At 38.6% G+C, this 20,311-nt stretch overlaps 1 protein-coding gene across 1 annotated transcript; it reads right to left on the minus strand.

Annotated features, from left to right (window-relative positions):
- Nucleotides 1-772: 772 nt before the first annotated feature.
- LOC124898555 lies at nt 773-2,357 on the minus strand. The gene is made up of 5 exons (XM_047412197.1): nt 2,100-2,357; nt 1,744-1,878; nt 1,563-1,591; nt 1,020-1,399; nt 773-780 (listed from the first exon to the last, which is right to left on the minus strand). The coding sequence occupies exons 1-5, from the start codon at nt 2,355-2,357 to the stop codon at nt 773-775; spliced, it is 810 nt and encodes a 269-aa protein (XP_047268153.1).
- Between the last annotated feature and the right edge of the window lie 17,954 nt (nt 2,358-20,311).

A 20,311-nucleotide genomic window follows, 5' to 3' on the forward strand; every position in this document is an offset into this window, starting at 1 on the left:
CTCATTTATGAAAATCTAGAAGTGAACAATGAAGAAATCAAGCAAAACCAAAGTTGAAACTTGTTTTTAGTGTGTTGGGACAAGTTGGTATCACAAACAAGTTCAATATAGCCTTTACTTAAGTGCGGTTAGTTTATAATTTAAGAGGAAAGTTTGAATTTAAAGAGAAAAGTGAAGTTTTGAGGATTTAAATGGGTTAGAATGAGGCTAAGGATGTATAAATATGGATGAGGGGATGATTTAGGTCATATTTATGCATTGTTGGGGCCAAAAGTTAATTAAAATTTGGGTACAAAAGTGACCTACCAGTGGCAGCCACATACGCCTTCCATATGCGGACAGGCATAGGGTTCATATGCCACATGTGTCCAGGCATGGGGTGTATGTGCCACATTCAGCCTGTATGTGCAGGGCGCATGTTCCACATGCGGCTAGTATATGTAGGGTGCATGTGCCATATGTAGCCAACATGTGTAGGGCACATATGCTAGGCCAAAATTTTTGGCCCACTTTCCTGTAGTCCGGACTTGGCATTTTTATAATTTCCCAGCTACTTATGGTCCCAAAACTTAAGTTTATAGTCCTAAAAGTATGATTATGTACCAAAGTCCACGACTCTCCATTCTCATCCTCAAAACTTCATCTTTTCAATTATTGATCAACTTACCTGGCTCATGTGGGACTTGTGACCATGATGGGTTGGTCACATAATCCCCTTAGCTGGAAATATATTAATTTAATAATTTTACCATATTTTGGGTAAGTTCATAAGCTAAAAACCTAAAAAAAAAAAAAAACAACAAAAACGTGAACAATAAAATAGTAAGTTGACTCCCACCCAGTGCTTGATTTAACATCACGACACAACGTGGCTATGTTGGTTACTCAGACTTCACCAATAAGTCCATGGGTAGCCTCCCATGCAGCGCTTGATTTAATGTCGCGGCATGACGTGGGAATATTAATTACACAAAATTCATGAAGGTGCCCATAAGAGTATCTTTTAGGGTCATTAATACAATCAATCAGTAACACCACCATCATTTTAGTTAGCTGCTTCATTGATTTTTGGATATTAAATGTGGCCTCCGCACCGTTGACTCTAAATTTCAGCTCTCCTTTCTCTATGTCAACCATCACTCTACCAATGGCCATAAATGGTCTACCCAATATGATGGGCATCGCAGTGTCAATCTCACAGTACATAATGACAAAGTCAGCTGGAAAGATAAAGTTATCAACTCTCACAATCACATCAAAGAAAATACCCACAAGTTTCTTCACTGTGTAGCCAGCCATCAACAACTGCATTGAAGTTAATTCAGGAGGGTTCAAACCCAATTGCTTGAATGTAGCCAACGGGATCAAATTTATGTTGGATCCTAAGTCACATAAAGATCTGGTAAAATCAGGATGAACCAATAGAACATGGTATAGTGAATGCTTCAATATCACCCTTTTTCTGGGCTAGAGACCTAGTAGTGACTGCACTATAGTGGTGCAAGCCATCAACATCCTAAATCGCCACTCCTTTCTTTTTTGTGACCAAATGCTTCAAAAACCTGACATATCCAGGCATCTGCTCCAACACCTTAAGAAGAGGAATATTTAAGCTTAATGTTTTCAGCATCTTAATAAATCACGTAAATTTTCCTTCCTCTCTTTTCTGCTTCAGTCACTGAGGAAAAGGTGAGGGTGGTCTTAGAATTTGTCTTATTTCCTACTCAATAACCGAAATCGTACCTCTTTCCTTGCAACTACATCATCACCACCTATTGCCTTTTCTGACCCCATAATATGTGTCTCATTAATAGAAGCCTTGTCATGCCTTGGTGCTTCCACAGAAGGTAGTGGGGGATCCTTGTAGTGATACCACTCCTTGTGGTAATAGAAAGAACATGACCATTATTTTTTGGATTTTGCACAGTGTTTCTCTGATGGATACCTTGTTGTCTCTGGTTCAGAGTTGCTAATATCTGCTCGAACTGGTGCTCCAACTGGTTGATAGTAGTTACATTAGATTTGACCTTTTAGGCCAACCTTAAAATGTTGGCCTTAAACTTTTGAAGTCTAATCTCCTAATTTTCTTAACCCTTTACCAGCTTAGTCAGCATCTCTTCCATTCTTGATGTTGCATCTCTTCTGTCGGGTGGAATGTACCGATCTCCCTTCTCCCTATAGTCATCCTTCTTTCTCCAGTAACTATCTCTCTCCTTACTATGGTCTCTATATCTATTATAGTAGTTTTGATTGTGGTTCCCTTGCCCTTGGGCTAGGAAACCTGTCAACTGATGATCCAGATAATTTGCTTCTGTAACACCCCATATGTTACTAACATAATCTAAGTCCCAAGACATGAGTATTCATGTATAAAATTTTGAAACACTCATTATTTTTTAGTTTAGAGCCTTCTATTGAGTAGGAAATTCAGTTTACTTTCAAACGATAAGAAATTTGCCTAAATTCGATAACCGAGTAAGAAGTTATGGTGATTTTAAGTTTAAATCATTAAACACCCTCATTTTAACCTTTAGCGCATCATGGAGCAGGACAATCTCCCATTTGGCAAATTTCTGTGAGGGTCTGCGATCCGAGTGCATCACGCCATAGGCCAACTTGACATTTGTCTATTTCCAATGTCGAAATGCGATACCACCACATCACGGTGAACTTCCAGGTACCAATCAGTAAAGGAACATGATTTCCCCACATTGCGCCACAGACCAGTTTTCCATTTGTCCGATTCTAATGATACGACGTGATAGCGCTACGTCGCGCCAGTCCAAAAAATCAGGATTTTTATTCAGTTCTGAGTTTTAATTCCAAGGGCTTTTAAGTACTTTTCCCATCTCCCAGTTGGCACCAAATAGGAAATTAAGTCCATAATAACCTAAATGGGCATTATTCTAACCAATTTTTTCCCAAAAATCAAGAACATTCTCTCAAGTAGGAAAATCCTAACCTTCAAGAATCAAGGTCAAACCTCAAGAACTCTCCTTCAATCCTTCCAAATTCTTCATCCCAGGTATGTTAGTTGTTCATCCATGGATCCCTTTCATCCATGGAGTCCAACCACCCCTTTTAAATTATAAAATTATGATCTTTCAAGTTATTATGTTTTAAATTATGATTGCACCCATAAATCTCCATGAACTATGATTCTATACCATTTTACCATGAAATTAAAATTATTATTTAATCCTCCATAGTTTAATGTTGTTATTTAATGAACAAGACCACGATTTAACTCTATTATGTCGGATTCATGCTATTTCTATTTGTTTAAGGACATTTCTATGATTGTTTTGAACCATGAACTACAAGTGTTTGATAAAATGCCTACAAGAGTGATTGATTTAATAAAAACCTTCATGCTTTGTCCCCTAATCTTTAGTGTCTTTTCAGCATTGTTGTTTTGGATCCTAGGGGTTTTGAATACCCAAAATCCATAGTTGTTTATATAAGTCCAGTCTCAGTACATTACAAAATAACTTCAGATTATACTATGAGCATTTTCAAAATAGTCACATATCAATTAGTTAAACTAAGAACGGTCTAGTATTTCAGTGTCTTTCAGTTGGGATTAGGATTTAGCACCGAGCGAGTATAGGGATGCCAATTTCTCTATCAGATAGGCAGAGCCGTTAGTAGCAATACCTATACTCCAGAATTACATAACTAGCATAGGATATGAGAAGTCACTCGTCAAATTACGCTTGACTATCTCGCAGGGGTCACCCATCAGTTCAGGCTTGACACCCTTAGTTCTTTGGACATTATATCAATTTAGTGGATTCACACAGCCATTGTTAATACCCGTGGCATGGTATTAATACCCTTCTAAATAGGGTTATAGGTTGGACCTTGATTTGCTCAAATTAGGGAATGTCGGTTAGATAATACCTCCCACAGTCTTAGATATAGACTCAGTTACAGTCCCAGCTCAGTTATTCAGTCTTAGTATTGTTTGACCAAAGCATACGATATTAATATTTTTCAATATTTCAGTTTACAGATTTTTCTCAGTTTATGTTATATGCTTGGTTATGCATCCTTAGTATTTATAGATCTTCATGCATTTTCAGTATCTACAGATTCCATGCTCTTTATTCAGTACTCCATGCTTTACATCCATATCCAGTCAATTATTATTATTCTAATTCATGAGACCATGTATATCAGCCTACCTCATTTAGTATACCAGTACATTAAAAGTACTGATCTCATACCTTTCTTTTGCGCTATGATGTATCATATCATAGGTACTGATGCTCAGTTCTCAGATCGCACTTAGTCCCTCAGATCATCATACTTTCAATAGCAGTGGTGAGTCCTTATCATCTGAGAATGGATTATATTACTTTATGTTTTTATCTTAGTAGTTAGTAGAGCTAGTTGGGGCATGTCCCATCAACTCACAGTATTCAGTTTAGAGGCTTTTCAGACACTATAATTAGCTACTCAGATTATTCATATTTTAGTATTTTGCCAGATTCATAATTCAGTAGTCATTTTATGATTTAAACCTTATGGCAATTGAGTTATTCTTCCACATTAATGAATATATTATTCAGTGCTCACAGCAGGTACCAGTCCATGGGTTAGTTTATGGTCCCTCGCGATCGTAAGAACTGTGTAACGACTAAGGGGTACTCTGGGGTCATTACAAACTTGATATCAGAGCCTAAGGTTTTAAAGTGTCCTAGGAAGTCTAAAAGTCGCATCAAGTAGAGTCTTGTGCATGGGTATGTAGCGTGCCACACTTATGGATGAGAGGCTACAAGGTGTTTAGGAAAATTTTCCCTTCTTTTAGTATTTATGTCGTGAGATTGAGTATGAGCTCAAGTTAAACTCTTAGTCTAATCTATTTCTTCCTTCCATTTATAGAACATGCCTCCCAAAAAGAACAAAAGAAGAAAAGGAACTCAGCCAGCCCCTCAGCCCATCCAGACAGATCCTCTGGATGAGCATGTCTCTTATGCAAAATTCAAGGTTGCGTTCACTACTCTAGCAAACTCTGTAGTAGCACAAAATGAATGCCCAACTGTTATACCGGCCAACCCAATGGCCAATACTGCTATAACCAAATTTCGAGATTTCATTCGGATAAATCCTCCTTCTTTCATGGGATCTAATTTTAAAGAGTATCCCTAGGAATTCTTAGATATATTTTAGAAGGTAACGGTTACTATGGGGGTGACATCTAGTTAGAGTGCTGAGTTGGCTGCATAACAATTATAGGATGTAGCCCATACTTGGTTTAAGCTATGGAAAGTAGATAGAGGTGTTGATGCTGGGCCTATAGAATAGGAAGAGTTTACCATGACTTTCTTAGACAGATTCTTCCCATTGGAGTTGAGAGAGTCCAAAGTGTTAGAGTTTATTAATTTGGGGCAAGGTAGCATGAGTGTGAGGGAGTATTCCCTCAAGTTTATTCAATTAGCTAGGTATGCTCCACATGTGGTAGCTGATAAAAGGTCTAAGATGAGTAAGTTTATGTCTGGCATATTTGATAGTATGGTCAAGAAGTGCAGGACCGCAATGCTGATTAGTGAGATGGACTTATATAGGCTGATGGTCCATGCTCAATAGATAGAAGAGAAGAATATTAAGAAGAAGAGAGAAAATAAGAGAGCTAGGACGGGTAGTTTTAATTTTAGTCAGAAAAAGTAAGAAAGTGGTAACCATCCTAAGTTTCATCAGAGGTCTTCAGCCCCAGCACCCTCTTCAGCCAGTGCCCCAGTACCTTAATTCAAAAATGACAATAGGGATAGGGAACCAAGATCTAAGTCCCAGGTCAGTGTTAGTAGTGCTCATACGAATCCTCTATGTCAGAAATATGGTAGACACCATCAGGATGAGTGTAGAGTGAGTACTGATGTGTAATTTAGGTATGGCAAGCCAGGCCATCGAATTTAGGAGTGTTGGGCAGTTTCTCGGAAAGGAAGGGATGTTCGCCAATAGGGCCAGCCCCATCAGTTGTCAGTTCTATCCGTTCGCCCGACTCAGTAGGGTTCCGCTTCTAGTGAAACCAGTGGTCAGCGTCTGAAATGATTATATACTCTTCAATCCCGCCAAGATCAAAAAATTTCTCCTAACGTAGTTACTGGTACATTAAAAGTCTTTCACTTACATGTTTATGCATTACTAGACCCTGGAGCTTCTCTTTCTTTTGTAACTCTATATATAGCCATCAACTTCAGAGTCAGTCCCAAAACTCTATCTGAGCCCTTTTCAGTGTCTACCACAGTAGGAATTTCTATTGTAGCCAGACAGGTATACAAAAACTTTTTGGTCATAATATTTCAGAAAGTTAACTCAGTCGATCTCATGGAGTTTGAGATGACGGATTTTGATGTCATTCTCAACATGGATTGGCTTCACTCATGCTATGCCTCAGTTGATATAGAAACAAAATAGTTTATTTTCAGTTCCCAAATGAACCTGTCCTTGAATGAAGAGGTAGTACTACAACTATTAGGGGTGAGTTAATCTCGTACCTTAGAGCCAGAAAGATGATATCAAAGGGGTTTATTTACCATCTTGTTTGAGTTAAAGACTCTAACTCAGAAACTTTAACTGTTGAGTTAGTTCCAGTAGTAAATGAAATCTCAGATGTATTCCCTGAAAATCTCCTTGGAGTTTCTCCCGAAAGGGAAATCAACTTTGAAATAGACCTTCTCCCAGATACTAAGCCTATATCCATTCTGCTATACAGAATGGCTCCAGATAAACCCAAAGAATTATAAGAATAGTTTAAGGATCTCTTTGATAAGGGATTCATCAGACCTAGCATCTCCCCAGGGCAACCTGTTCTATTCGTGCATAAGAAAGATGGTTCTCTCAGAATGTGTGTTGACTACCGTCTGTTGAACAAGGTCACAGTCAAGAATAACTATCAACTTCCTAAAATTGATGACTTATTTGAACAACTTTAGGGTGCTAGCTACTTTTCCAAGATAGACCTCAGATCAGGCTATGACCAGCTTAGGGTCAGGGAATGTGACATTCCAAAAATAGCTTTCCTAACTCGGTATGGTCACTTTGAACTCATAGTCATGTCCTTTGGTCTTACAAATGCCCCAGCAACCTTCATGGACTTTATAAACCTAGTGTTCAAGCAGCACTTGGACATGTTCATCATAGTCTTCATTGATGACATTCTTATTTAATCCCATAGTGAAAATAAGCATACAGACCACCTCAGAGTAGGGCTTCAGACTCTTAGAGCCCATCAGTTATTCGTTAAATTCTGTAAGTGTGAAGTCTAGCTAAGATCAGTACCTTTCCTTGGCCATATTATTTCAGGTGATAGCATTAAAGTCGCTCCTCAAAAGACTGAGGCGGTAAGAAACTGGCCTAGACCCATCTCTCTATTAGATATCAGGAGTTTCTTGGGTTTGGATGGCTATTACCGTTAGTTTGTTTAAGGGTTTTCTTCTATTGCATCCCCATGGCCAGATTGACTCAGAAAAAAGTTAAGTTTCAGTGGTTAGATTCCTACGAGAAGAGTTTTCAAGAGTTGAAGACTCAACTCACCTCAACACCAGTTCTTACTCTACCAGATGGTTCAGATAGTTTTATTGTATAATGTAATGCATCCAGAGTAGGTTTGGCTTATGCCCTTATACAGAGAGGTAAGGTCATAGCCTATGCCTCCAGATATCTTAAACCCTATGAGAAGAATTATCCGACTCATTATCTTGAGCTTGCAGCTGTAGTGTTTGCCTTAAAGATTTGGAAGTATTACTTATATGGGGTGCATGTAGATGTATTCATAGATCACAAAAGCCTTCTGTGTGTGTTCTCTTAGAAAGATTTGAATCTGCATCAGAGAAGGTGGTTAGAGTTATTCAAGGATTATGACATGAGTGTCCTGTATCATCCAGGCAAATCCAATGTAGTAGCTAATGCTCTCAGTAGATTGTCCATGGGTAGTGTAGCTCATATTAAGGATGGTAAAAAGAAGTTACCTTAGGAAGTTCATCAGCTTGCCCAAATAAGTGTCTGCTTACTTGATTTAGCAGAGGGTAGTGTGTGGGTATAGAGTAGCGTCGAGTCATCTCTAGTTTCTGAGGTAAAGGAAAAATAAGATAGAGATCCCAGTCTAGTTAATTTGAAAGAATTATTCAGAGATGAGAAAGTGGAGTTCTTCTCCCAAGAGGGAGATTGTGTGCTGCGCTGTTAGGGTAGATTATGTGTGCCTGGTGTAGATGATTTGAGGCAACGAATTCTTTTAGAAGCACATAGTGCGCATTACTCTATTCATCCAAGGGCCACTAAGGTGTACCATGATTTGTGGGAGATCTATTGGTGGAGTAGGATAAAGAGAGATATTGCAGAGTTTATAGGTAAGTGCTCTACATGTTAGCGAATTAAGGTTGAGCACCAGAAATATAGTGGGTCCATGTAGGAATTCAGTATTCCCATGTGGAAATAAGAGGAAGTGAACATGGACTTTGTGATAGGTTTCCCTTGTACCCGTCATTAGCATAATTCTATTTGGGTTATCATCGATAGGATGACCAAATTAGCTTATTTCTTGCCAGTCCATACCTCTTATTTAGCTGAGGACTATGTCACATTCTATCTCTGATATTTAGTTAGGTTGAATGGTATTCCCTTATCTATCATCTTAGATAGAGGTACCCAGTTTAACTCTCATTTATGGAAAGCATTCTAAAAGGGTTTTGGTACCCAAGTCCACCTCAGTACAACTTTTCATCCTTAAACAGATGGTCAAGTAGAAAGGACCATTCAGACTTTTGAGGATATGCTGAGAGCATATGTTGTTGATTTCAAGGGTAGTTGGGACGACCATTTGCCTTTGATTGAATTCGCATACAATAATAGCTATCATTCTAATATCTGTGTGTCTCTGTTTGAGGCTCTCTATGGTAGGAGATATAGATCTCTAATTGGTTGGTTTAAAGTAGGTGAGGCCATAATAGTAGGGTCGTACTTGGTGTTTAATGCGTAAGAGAAGGTTCAGTTTATCATAGAAAGGCTTAGGGCTACCCAAAACCAATAGAAATCATATGCACATATGAGAAGAAAGGATCTCGATTTTGAGATTGGTGATCTTGTGTACTTGAAAATCTCTCTCATGAAAGGGTGAAGAGATTCGGCAAGAAAGGGAAACTCAAACTCATTTACATCGGTCCCTTCATAATTCTCAGTCAATTTGGAAAGGTAGCTTACGAGTTTGAGTTGCCTTCAAATTTAGCATCAGTACACCCAGTGTTCCATGTCTCATTGTTGAAAAAGTGTATTGGTGATCTAGCTATAGTTGTTCCCTTAGAAAGTGTAGATATTTAGAATAATCTTTCCTTTGAGGAAGTTCCAGTCAAACTTCTTGATCATCAAGTTCGCAGACTAAGGAACAAAGAAGCTCCACTAATCAAAGTGCTTTGGTGGAATCAGTCCATTGAGGAAGACACTTGGGAAGCAGAGGCAGATATGCAAACCAAGTACCCTCATCTTTTCTCCATGAATCCAGATTCAGTATAAGGTACTAATCTTCTTAAGATTTCTCCCTATCATGCTCAGTTTCAGTTGCACAACATGTTCATGTCAGTCATGTATTCATGAATCAGTTTAGTCATGCATTCCATGTATCAGATATGCATGGTCAATGTGTAAGCTTAGTTCATCAGTCTCCTCAGCTTAACTAGTTTCATTCGAGGACGAATGACCCTAAGGGGGAGATATTGTAACACCCCGTATTTTCCAAAAATAATCAAAGTCCCAATACATGAGTATTCATGTATAAATTTTGAAACACTCATTATTTTTCAGTTTAGAGCCTTCCATTAAGTAGGAAATTCAGTAGATTTTCAATGATATAAAATTCGCCTAAATTCAATAACCGGGTAATAAGTTATGGCGATTTTAAGTTTCAGTAGTTAAACACCATCACTGTAACCTTTAGCGTATCACAGAGTAGGCTAATCTCCCATTTTGCAAATTCCATTGAGGGTTTGCGATCCTGGCGTATCGCGCCGTAGGCCAACTTGATATTTGTTCATTTCCAGTATCGCAGCGCGATACCACCGCGTCATGGTAAACTTCCAAGTCCCACTAAGTGAAGGACCGTGATTTCCCCACGATTCTCCACAAACCAGTTTCCTAGTTGCCCGATTTCAATGACACTGCGCGATAGTGCCGCATTGCGCTTGACCAGAAAATTTGGATTTTTAGTCAGTTCTGACCTTTTATTCCAAAGGCTTCTAAGTACTTTTCCTCTGTCCCAGTCAGCCCCAAAAATGACATTAAGTCCCTAATAACCTAATTGGGCATTATTTTAATCAATATTTCCCCAAAAACCAAGAACATTCTCTCAAGTAGCAAAACTCTATCCTTCAAAAATCAAGGTCAAACCTCAAGAACTCTCCATCAGTCCTTCCAACTTCTTCATCCTAGGAATGTTAGATGTTCGTCCATGGATCCCTTTTATCTATGGAGTCAAAGCGCCCCTTTTAAAATATAAAATTGTGATCTTTTCAAGTTATTATGTTTTAAATTGTGATTTCACCCATGAATCCATGAACTATGATTCTACACCATGTTACCATGAAATTATTGTTATTATTTAATCCTCCACATTTTAATGTTGTTATTTATTGAAAAGGCCATGATTTAACTCTATTATGTCGGACTCATACTATTTCTATTTGTTTTAGGACATTCCTATGATTGTTTCGAACCATGAACTATAAGTGTTTAATAAAATGCCTACAAGCGTGATTGATTTAATAAAAACCTTTATGTTTTGTCCCCTAAGCTTTAGTGTCGTTTCAATATTGTTGTTTTGGTTCCTGGGGGTATTGAATACCCAAAATCCATAGCTGTTTATTTAAGTCTAGTCTAAGTACATTATAGAATAACTTTAGATTATACTATGAGCATTTTCAGAATAGTCACATATCAGTCAGTTAAACTCAGAACAGTCTAGTATTTCAGTGTCTTTCAGTTGGGAGTAGGATTTAGCACCGATCGTGTGTAGGGATGGTAGATTCCTCGTCAGATAGGCAAAATCGTTAGTATCAATCCCTATACTCCAAGACTACATAGCCAACGTAGGATATGAGAAGTCACCCGTCAGATTCGGCTTGACTATCTCGCAAGGGTCACCCGTCAGTTCATGCTTCACAACCTTAGTCCTTTGGACATTATATCAGTTTAGTGGATCCACATAGCCATTGTTAGTACCTATGGCATAGTATTAACACCTTTCCAACTAGGGTTACAGGTTGAAACCCGATTAACTTAAATAGAGAAATGTCGGTTAGATTATACCTCCCACAGTCTTAGATATAGACTCAGTTATAGTCCCAGCTCAGTTATTCAGTCTTAGTGTTGTTTTACCAAAGTATACAGATATTAGTATTTCAGTTTATAGATTTTACTCAGTTTATGTTATATGCATGGTCATGCATCCTTAGTATTTATAGATCTTCATGCATTTTCAGTATCTACAGATTCCATGATCTTTATTCAATACTCTATGTTTACATGCATATCTAGTTAATTATTATTATTCCTATTCATGAGCCATGCATACAGCCTACCTCATTTAGCATATGTAATACCCTATACTTTTCCTAGCTAATTTCATCTCAAAAATGTCTAGTATTAGCTCTTAAATTAAATGGTGTTTATTCCATAAGGAAATTTCAATATTTTCACTTTGTGTCATGTGAGAAATTCAATAAGCTTTCCATCAATATAAGATTCTCCCAAATCCAATAATCAGGTTAGAAGTTACAACTATTTCAAGTTCCCATTGTAAAACAGCTCCATATTAGTCAGTAGCATGCCGCACCACAAGAGGAAATGGAATTTGAGAAATTTCAGTAGGGTTTCGCGATTATGGCGCATCGCGCCAGGGCCCAAATTCAAAATTATCCATATTTAAGTGTCTTAGCATGATTTCCCCCGCATCGCGCTAAAGTTCTAGGTCTCAAAAGAAGGGGCAACGTGATGGCTCCACGTCGCACCATCCCTCAGTTTCCTAATTGTCAAATTCCAATGACACGGTGCGATAGCGCCACATCGCGCCAGGGGTTCAGCTCGGGAATATTTTTACTAAAATTAAATTATGCATCCAGGCTTAAAAGGGTCAACTTTTCACCCCTATTTAAGCCCTTTAACACATGATTCAGATACTTTTCACCCAAAATATACTAGTTTCTCTCAAGTTTCTCTCAAGAACAAGCAAGAGTTTCTATTGGGGATTCAAATTCAAGAAGGTTTCACTGTCAATCTTCATGAAATCACGAACTAAGGTATGCATAGTGCTCATTCATGGACTCTTTTCGTCCATGAAGCCCAAGACTCTCTTTTCTAAACTCAAGTTTATGGATTTTCTCATGAATTTCATAATTGGGATGCTCTTGTTCATGTGGTAAATGAGAAATTGAATTCTACTACATGTTGGGTGATAAATTCTATGTGGGTTATATTATTATAGATATAGATTCATGCAAACCTATGATTAAACCCTTGAATGATGAAATTAGAATGGAAACATGATGTTTAATTATTGTACAATGATGTTTACATGTACCATGCTTACAATATATTTGATTAAATGCCTATATGAAGGAAAAGTTCCTAACTAGCATGATACCATAAAATCCCCATGTATGTACAAGTTATGCCTATCACATGTTTTGATGAAATGCTTATATAAATGTATTATGGATTATGATGTTATTATATGTTCAAGTAAGTTATGCTTGGTCAGTTTCCTTCCATCAAGTCCTGGTGGTACTCGTACCCGAAACATTATCTGTGTGCTTAGAGCCATGTCATGTTTTCACGATACTCTCAGTCAAGCTATGAATCCTTAGACTTCAGACAGTCTTTTGACTCAGGAAAATCTCCATGATCTTATGACCTCAGTCAGTTGTCAGATATCAGTAATATTTCAGGAGTTTAGGGCCACATTCACTACTCTTGCTCCGTCAGTTGCCACTCAAAATGAATAGCCAGCATTTATTCCAGCCAACCCAGTGGCCAACTCAGCTATAGCTAAGATTCGGGACTTCACCCGAATGAATCCTCCATCCTTCCTCGGGGTGACAAACATCATGGGGGTGACTACTGTTGAGAGTGCTGAGCTAGCTGCATATCAGTTACAGGATGTGGCTCATACTTGGTTCAAACAGTGGAAGTTAGAGAGGTCAGATTATGCAGGTCCAATAGAGAGGGAGGAGTTTGTCACTGCATTAATAGACAGATTCTTTCCCTAAGAGCTTAGAGAGGCTAAGGTGTTAGAATTCATCAACCTCAAGCAGGGGAATATGACGGTGAAAGAGTATTCTCTTAAGTTTACTCAATTAGCCAGATATGCCCCTCATATGGTTGCAGACAGCAGAGCCAAGATGAGTAAGTTAGCTTCAGGGGTAAAGGATAGCATGGTAAATGAGTGCAGATCTTCCATGCTGAACAGTGACATGACTTTAGCCAGGCTTATGACTCATACTCAGCAGATAGAGGAGCAGAAGATTAAGCAGAGGGAGAAGTAAAATAAGAGAGCGAAGACAGGTAGTTTTAACTTCGCTCAGCCTAAATCAGAAGGCGGAAACCATTCCTATTTTTATCCTAAGTCATCAATTCCAGCCCCTTCTTCAGCCAATGCTCCAGTTGCTAAGTTAAGGGAGGGTAACAGAGATAGAGCGCCAGGGTCTAAGTCTAAGGGCAGTGTTAAAAATGCTCAAACTAATCCTCTTTATCAAACTTGTGGTAAGAACCACAAGGGTGCTTGTAGAACTGGTAGCGATGTCTGTTTCAGTTGTGGCAAGCCAGGCCACAGAGTCAGAGACTACCCTCAATCAGGTTATCAGAGTCATCTTCGCTCCTCAGCTCAGTCCGATCGCCTAAATCAGCAGGGTGTCATCACCAGTGCTACTAGTATGCAATGCCCAAATCATCTCTATGCTCTTCAGTCTCGATAGGATTAGGAAAATTCTCCTGATATAGTTACTGGTATGTTACATATCTTTCATGTGCATGTTTATGCTTTGCTAGATCCAGGAGCTTTTTTGTCTTTTGTTACTCCCTATATAGCAGGAAATTTTGGAATTAGTCCCAAAATCATAGCAGAGCCCTTTTTAGTCTCTACCCTAGTGGGTAAACCCATTATAGCCCGGCGGGTATATAGGAACTGCCCGGTTATGATATTTCAGAAAGTCTCTTCAGTAGACTTAGTGAATTAGAGATGACTAATTTTTATGTCATTCTCGCTATGGATTGGCTTCATTCCTGCTATGCCACAGTCGACTGTAGAAATAGAATAGTCCAGTTTTAATTTTTTAATAAACCCTTCCTAGAGTTGAAGGGTAGTGTATCCGCTTTCAGATGATAGCTTGTTTCCTACCTTCGGGCACGAAAAATGATATCTGAAGGATGTGTCTATCATCTTGTTCAAGTTAAGGACACTAGTTCTAAAACTCCCAGTCTTGATTCAGTCCCAGTCATGAATGAATATCAAATATTTTTCCCAAAGATCTTCCAGGAATTCCTCCTAAAAGAGAAATAGACTTCGGCATTGATCTTCTTCCAGATACTCAGCCAATATCTATTCCACCATACAGAATGGCACCAGTAGAACTCAGAGAACTGAAAGAACAATTGAAGAATCTCTTAGATAAGGGATTAATCAGGCCCAGCATTTCCCCATAGGCGCTTCAGTATTATTCATGCATAAGAAAGATGGTTCTCTTAAGATGTGTATAGACTACCGTCAACTCAATAAGGTCATGGTCAAGAACAAGTATTCTCTTCCCAGAATTGATAACTTATTTGACCAACTTCAAGGTGTCAGTTATTTCTCTAAGATAGACCTCAAATTTGGCTATCATCAGCTCAGAGTCAGAGAATATGACATTCTAAAAATAGCTTTTCATACTCGGTATGGTCACTTCAAATTCCTAGTCATGTCATTTAGTCTTACGAATGCCCCAACCACTTTTATGGACTTGATGAATCGTGTGTTCAAGCAGTACTTGGACATGTTCGTCATAGTCTTCATAGATGATATTCTGGTCTATTCCCGCAGTGAGAGTGATCATGTATACCATCTCAGAACAATACTTCAGACTTTCAGAGATCATCAATTGTTTGCCAAATTTAGTAAGTGCAAATTTTAGCTAAGGTCAGTAGCATTCCATGGTCATATAATTTCTGATGATGGAATTAGAGTATATCCTCAAAAGACCGAAGCAGTAAAAAACTGGCCCAGACCTGTCTCTCTATCATATATTAAGAGTTTTTTGGGTTTGGCTGGCTATTATAGATGGTTTGTTGAGGGATTTATACTATTTCATCCCCTATATGCAGATTGACTCAGAAGAAAATCAAGTTTCAGTGGTCAGATCCTTGCGAGAAGATTTTTCAAGAGTTGAACACTCGACTCACCTCAGCTATAATATTAGCTCATCCAGATGGTCCAGATGGTTTCTTAGTGTATTCTGATGCATCCAGAGTAGATTTGGGTTGTGTAGATTTGGGTTGTGTCCTCATACAGCATGGTAAGGTCATAGCCTACACCTCCAGGCAGTTTAAGCCCCATGAGAGGAATTATCCTACTCATGATCTTGAGTTAGCCGCCGTAGTCTTTGCCTTAAAGATTTGGAGGCATTATCTCTGTGGAGTTCATGTAGATGTCTTCATAGATCATAAAAGTCTTCAGTATGTCTTTTCTTAGAAAGATCTCAATCTTCGTCAGAGAAGGTGGTTAGACCTCTTGAAAGATTATGACATGAGTGTCCTTTATCATTCGAGCAAGGCCAACGTAGTGTCCGACGCTCTCAGTAGATTATCCATGGGTAGTGTTTCTCATATTGAAGACAGTAAGAAGAAGTTAGCTCAGGAAGTCCATCAGCTCGCCAGACTAGGTGGTCACTTAGTCGATATAGATGAGGGTGATATATGGTTCAGAGTAGTTCAGAATTTTCTCTAGTTTCTGAGGTGAAAGAAAAGCAAGATAGAGATCCCAGCCTTGTCAAGTTGATAGAGTCAGTCAAGGATCAAAAAGTAGAGGTTTTCTCCCAAGGGGGAGATGGTGTTTTGCGTTGTCAGGGTCATCTCCGTGTTCCAGGTGTACATGACTTAAGGCAGTGAATTCTTATAGAAGCTCATAGAGCACGTTACTCTATTCATCCAAGGGCCAAAAAAATGTACCACAGCTTTTCGAAAATCTATTGGTGGAGTGGGATGAAGAGAGACATTGTAGAGTTTGTGGCTAAGTGCTTTATATGTCAGCATGTTAAGATAGAGCATCAGAAGCCTAGTGGGTCCATGCAGGATTTTAGTATTGCTACTTGGAAGTGGGAAGTTGTGAACATAGACTTCGTGATGGGTTTGCTTCAAACTCATCCTCAGCATGATTCATTCTGGGTCATTGTAGATAGAATGACCAAATCAGCTCATTTCCTTCCAGTTCATACCTCTTATTCAGCCGAGAGTTACGCCAAACTCTACATCAGGGAATGGTCAGATTGCACAGTGTTCCATTGTCCATTATCTCAAACAGAGGTACCCAGTTCACCTCTTATTTTTTGAAAGCATTCCAAAAGGGTCTTGGTACCCAAGTTCATCTTAGTATAGCCTTTCATCCTCAGATAGATGGTCAAGCAGAAAGGACCATCCAAAAGTTAGAAGATATGCTAAGGGCGTGTACAATCGATTTCAAGGAAAGTTGGAATGACCACTTACCTATGTTGAGTTAGCATACAACAACAGCTATCATTCTAGTATTCAGATGGCTCCATTCGAAGCTCTTTATGGTAGGAGATATAGGTCTCCAATTGGTTGGTTCAAATGTAGTGATGCCTCAATCATAGGTCCAGATTTGGTAGTCAACGCCTTAGAAAAAGTCCAGTTGAATAGAGAAAGACTCTGGGCTGATTAGAGCCGACAGAAGTCTTATGCAGAGGTTCGTAGAAAAGATCTCGAGTTCGAGATTGGTGACTATGTATAGCTAAAGATCTCTCCCATTAAGGGAGTGAAGCGGTTCGGCAAGAAAGGGAAACTCAGTCCCTGATATATTGGTCCCTTCAAGATTCTCAATCGATTTAGAAAGGTAGCTTATGAGCTTGAATTACCTTTAGATATAGCCTTAGTTCATCTAGTCTTTCATGTCTCTTTGCTCAAGAAGTGCATAGGTGACCCATCAGCTGTAGTCCCTATTCAGAGCATTGATGTTCATAACACCCTCTCTTATGAAGAGATTCCAGATGAAATCTTAGACTATCAGACTTATAGATTGAGGAATAAAAAAGCCCCTCTAGTTAAGGTTCTTTGGCAAAATTAGTCCATCGAGGGAGCTACTTGGGAAGCATAGGTATATATGTGTACCAAGTATCCTCACCACTTCTTCGCCAACTCAGATCAAGCTCAAGGTAACAGTTCTTTTTAAGCTTACTCAGTTTCATGTTTGGTGTTCATCACAAACTTAGTATGCAATTTCATGCTCATGTTCCCATTATAAACTTGGTATCAAGTACCATTGCATGTTCAGTCATGCACGCATCTATCAGTTCAATTATGTAATTATGCATCAGGCATGCATTCTCATTGTGAGAAACTTAGTTCTTCAGAACTCTAGTCATGCATTCATAAATCAGTTACACATGCATCAGATATGCATGTTCAGTATTATATGTTCAACTTGTCAATCATGAGATCATATTCTAGCTATTCATGTTCAGTATGTATGATAGTTGTCTTTTATCCCCCCTCAGTTAGTTCCATTCAAGGACGAATCTTCTCAACGGGTAGATATTGTAATACCCTGTACTTTTCCTAGCTAATTTCATCTTAAGAATGTTTAGTATTAGCTTCTAAATTTAATGATAGTTATTCTATAAGGAATTTTCAAGATTTTCACTTTCTGTCATGTGGTAAATTCAATAAGTTTTCATCGATATAAAATTCACCCAAATCCGATAACTGGGTCAGAAGTTATGACTATTTCAAGTTCCCGTCGTAAAACAGTACCATATTAGTCAGTGGCATGCCGCGCCACAAGAGAAAATGGAATTTGAAAAATTCTAGTAGGAGTCCGCGATTATGGCGCGTCGCGCCAGGGCCTAAATTCAGAATTGTCCGTATTCCAGTGTCTCAGTGTGATTTCCCCCGCTTCGCACAAAAGTTCCAGGTTGGAAAAGAGGGGCCAACGTGATGGCTCCGCGTCGCGCCATCCCTCAGTTTTCCAATTGTCAAATTGTAGTGACACGGTGCGATAGTGCCGCGTCGCACCAGGGATTCAGTTTGGGAAAATTTTTACTGAAATGAAATGATGTGTCTAGGGTTAAAAGGGTCAACTTCCCACCCCTATTTAAGCCCTTTAACATGTGATTCAGCCATTTTCACCTAAAATATACTAGTTTCTCTCAAGAACAAGCTAGGGTTTCAATTGAGGATTCGAATTCAAGAAGGTTTCACCGTCAATCTTCACGAAATCATGAACTAAGGTATGCATAGTGTTAATTCATGGACTCCTTTCGTCCATAAAGCCCAAGAATCCCTTTTATAAATTCAAGTTTATGGATTTTCTCATGAATTTCATGATTGGGCTGCTCTTGTTCTTGTGGTTAATGAGAAATTAAATTCTACTACATGTTGGGTGACAAATTCTATATGGGTTACATTATTATAGATATAGATTCATGCAAACCTATAATTAAACCCTTGAATAATAAAATTAGAATTGAACCATGATATTTAATTATTGTACAATGATGTTTACACGTACCATGCTTACAATATGTTTGATTAAATGCATAGATAAAGGAAAAGTGTCTAACTATCATGATAACATGAAATCCCCATGTATGTACAATCTATGCCTATCACATGTTTTGATGAAATGTTTCTATAAATGTATTATGGATTATGATGATAGTTATATGTTCAAGTAAGTTATGCTTGGTTAGTTTCCTTCTATCGAGTCCTGGGGGTACTCGTACCCGAAACATTAGTTGTGTTCCTTAGAGCTATGTCATGTTTTCACGAAACTCTCAATCAAGCTATGAATCCTTAGACTTTAGATAGTCTTACGAATCAGGAAAATATCCATGATCTCATGACCTCAGTCAGTTGTCAGATATCAGTAGTATTCCGTCAGTCAACGGATATTCAAAAATTCAGCTCATGTTCAGTTCAATAATTCATGTTTAGTGTCCATTCAGATGAGAGTAGAAATTAGCATCGAGTGAACCCAAGGATGGGGACACACACTATCAGATAAGGGTGTGAACCTTAGCAGTCATCCTTGCATTCCAAAACTATATAGCCAGCATAGGTTGAGACATCAACACTATCGATAAGGGTTTATAAGGTGGATAAGCACTGTCAGATAAGGGCCCCACCATTCTCGTACAGGGGACACTATCAGATAAGGGTCACCCACAGCTTGTCCTTACCAGTAGCGCAGTATTAACACTTTTTCGATTGGAGTTACAGATTGGACCCCAACTTAGCCATAATGGCATATCAGGGGCATGTCGGTTAGATAACTACTTCCCACAGTTTCATGTTACAGAATCAGGACTATCAGATATAGTTAACTTAGATACAGTACGAAACTCAGATTGTTCCATCAAATTTAGAACTGTCAGATACAGTCACTCATGTTATCAGTTATATTCAGATTTAGTAATCATGTCCTCACAGTATTAGTGTCAGTTGTTATGTCTCATACATGTATTCTCTCACTCATGATTGTTAGTCAGTTATTATTATTGTTTATGCATATGAACCCCATACATTCAGGCTACCTCATATGCATACCAGTACATTCAAATTATTGATGCATCTGCGCTATGGTGTCTTATACCATAGGTTCAGAGACATGAGCTCCAGAGCAATAGTAGATTCTAGATATCCGCGGACAGATTTAGAAGTGAGTCCTCATCTTTAGAGGACATGATTATTTCCCTATTATCTTATTAATCAGTTTATTAGTTGGAGTTAGTTGGGGATATGTCCCACCAACTTCTTACTCAGACAGTTCAGTCAATTATGCTATTTCAGACTTCAGTATGTTCAATTTTATTTTGGGTATTCTATTACCCCGCGCAGATATTATATCATTTAGATCATGTTCAGTATTGAACCTTATGGCCTTTCAGTTCATGTTTCTACATTATAAAGTATTTTATGGAGTATACAGGTACAGATATCAGTCATGGGTTAGCTTGTGGTCCTTCGAGGTCATGAGCACCGTGTAGCATCTCAGGTACCAGATTTGAGGTGTTACAGCATACCAGTATATTCAAAGTACTGATTGCATACCTTTATT

The sequence above is a fragment of the Capsicum annuum genome, chromosome 5 (genome assembly GCF_002878395.1).
Source record: "Capsicum annuum cultivar UCD-10X-F1 chromosome 5, UCD10Xv1.1, whole genome shotgun sequence".
Lineage (NCBI taxonomy): Eukaryota > Viridiplantae > Streptophyta > Magnoliopsida > Solanales > Solanaceae > Capsicum > Capsicum annuum.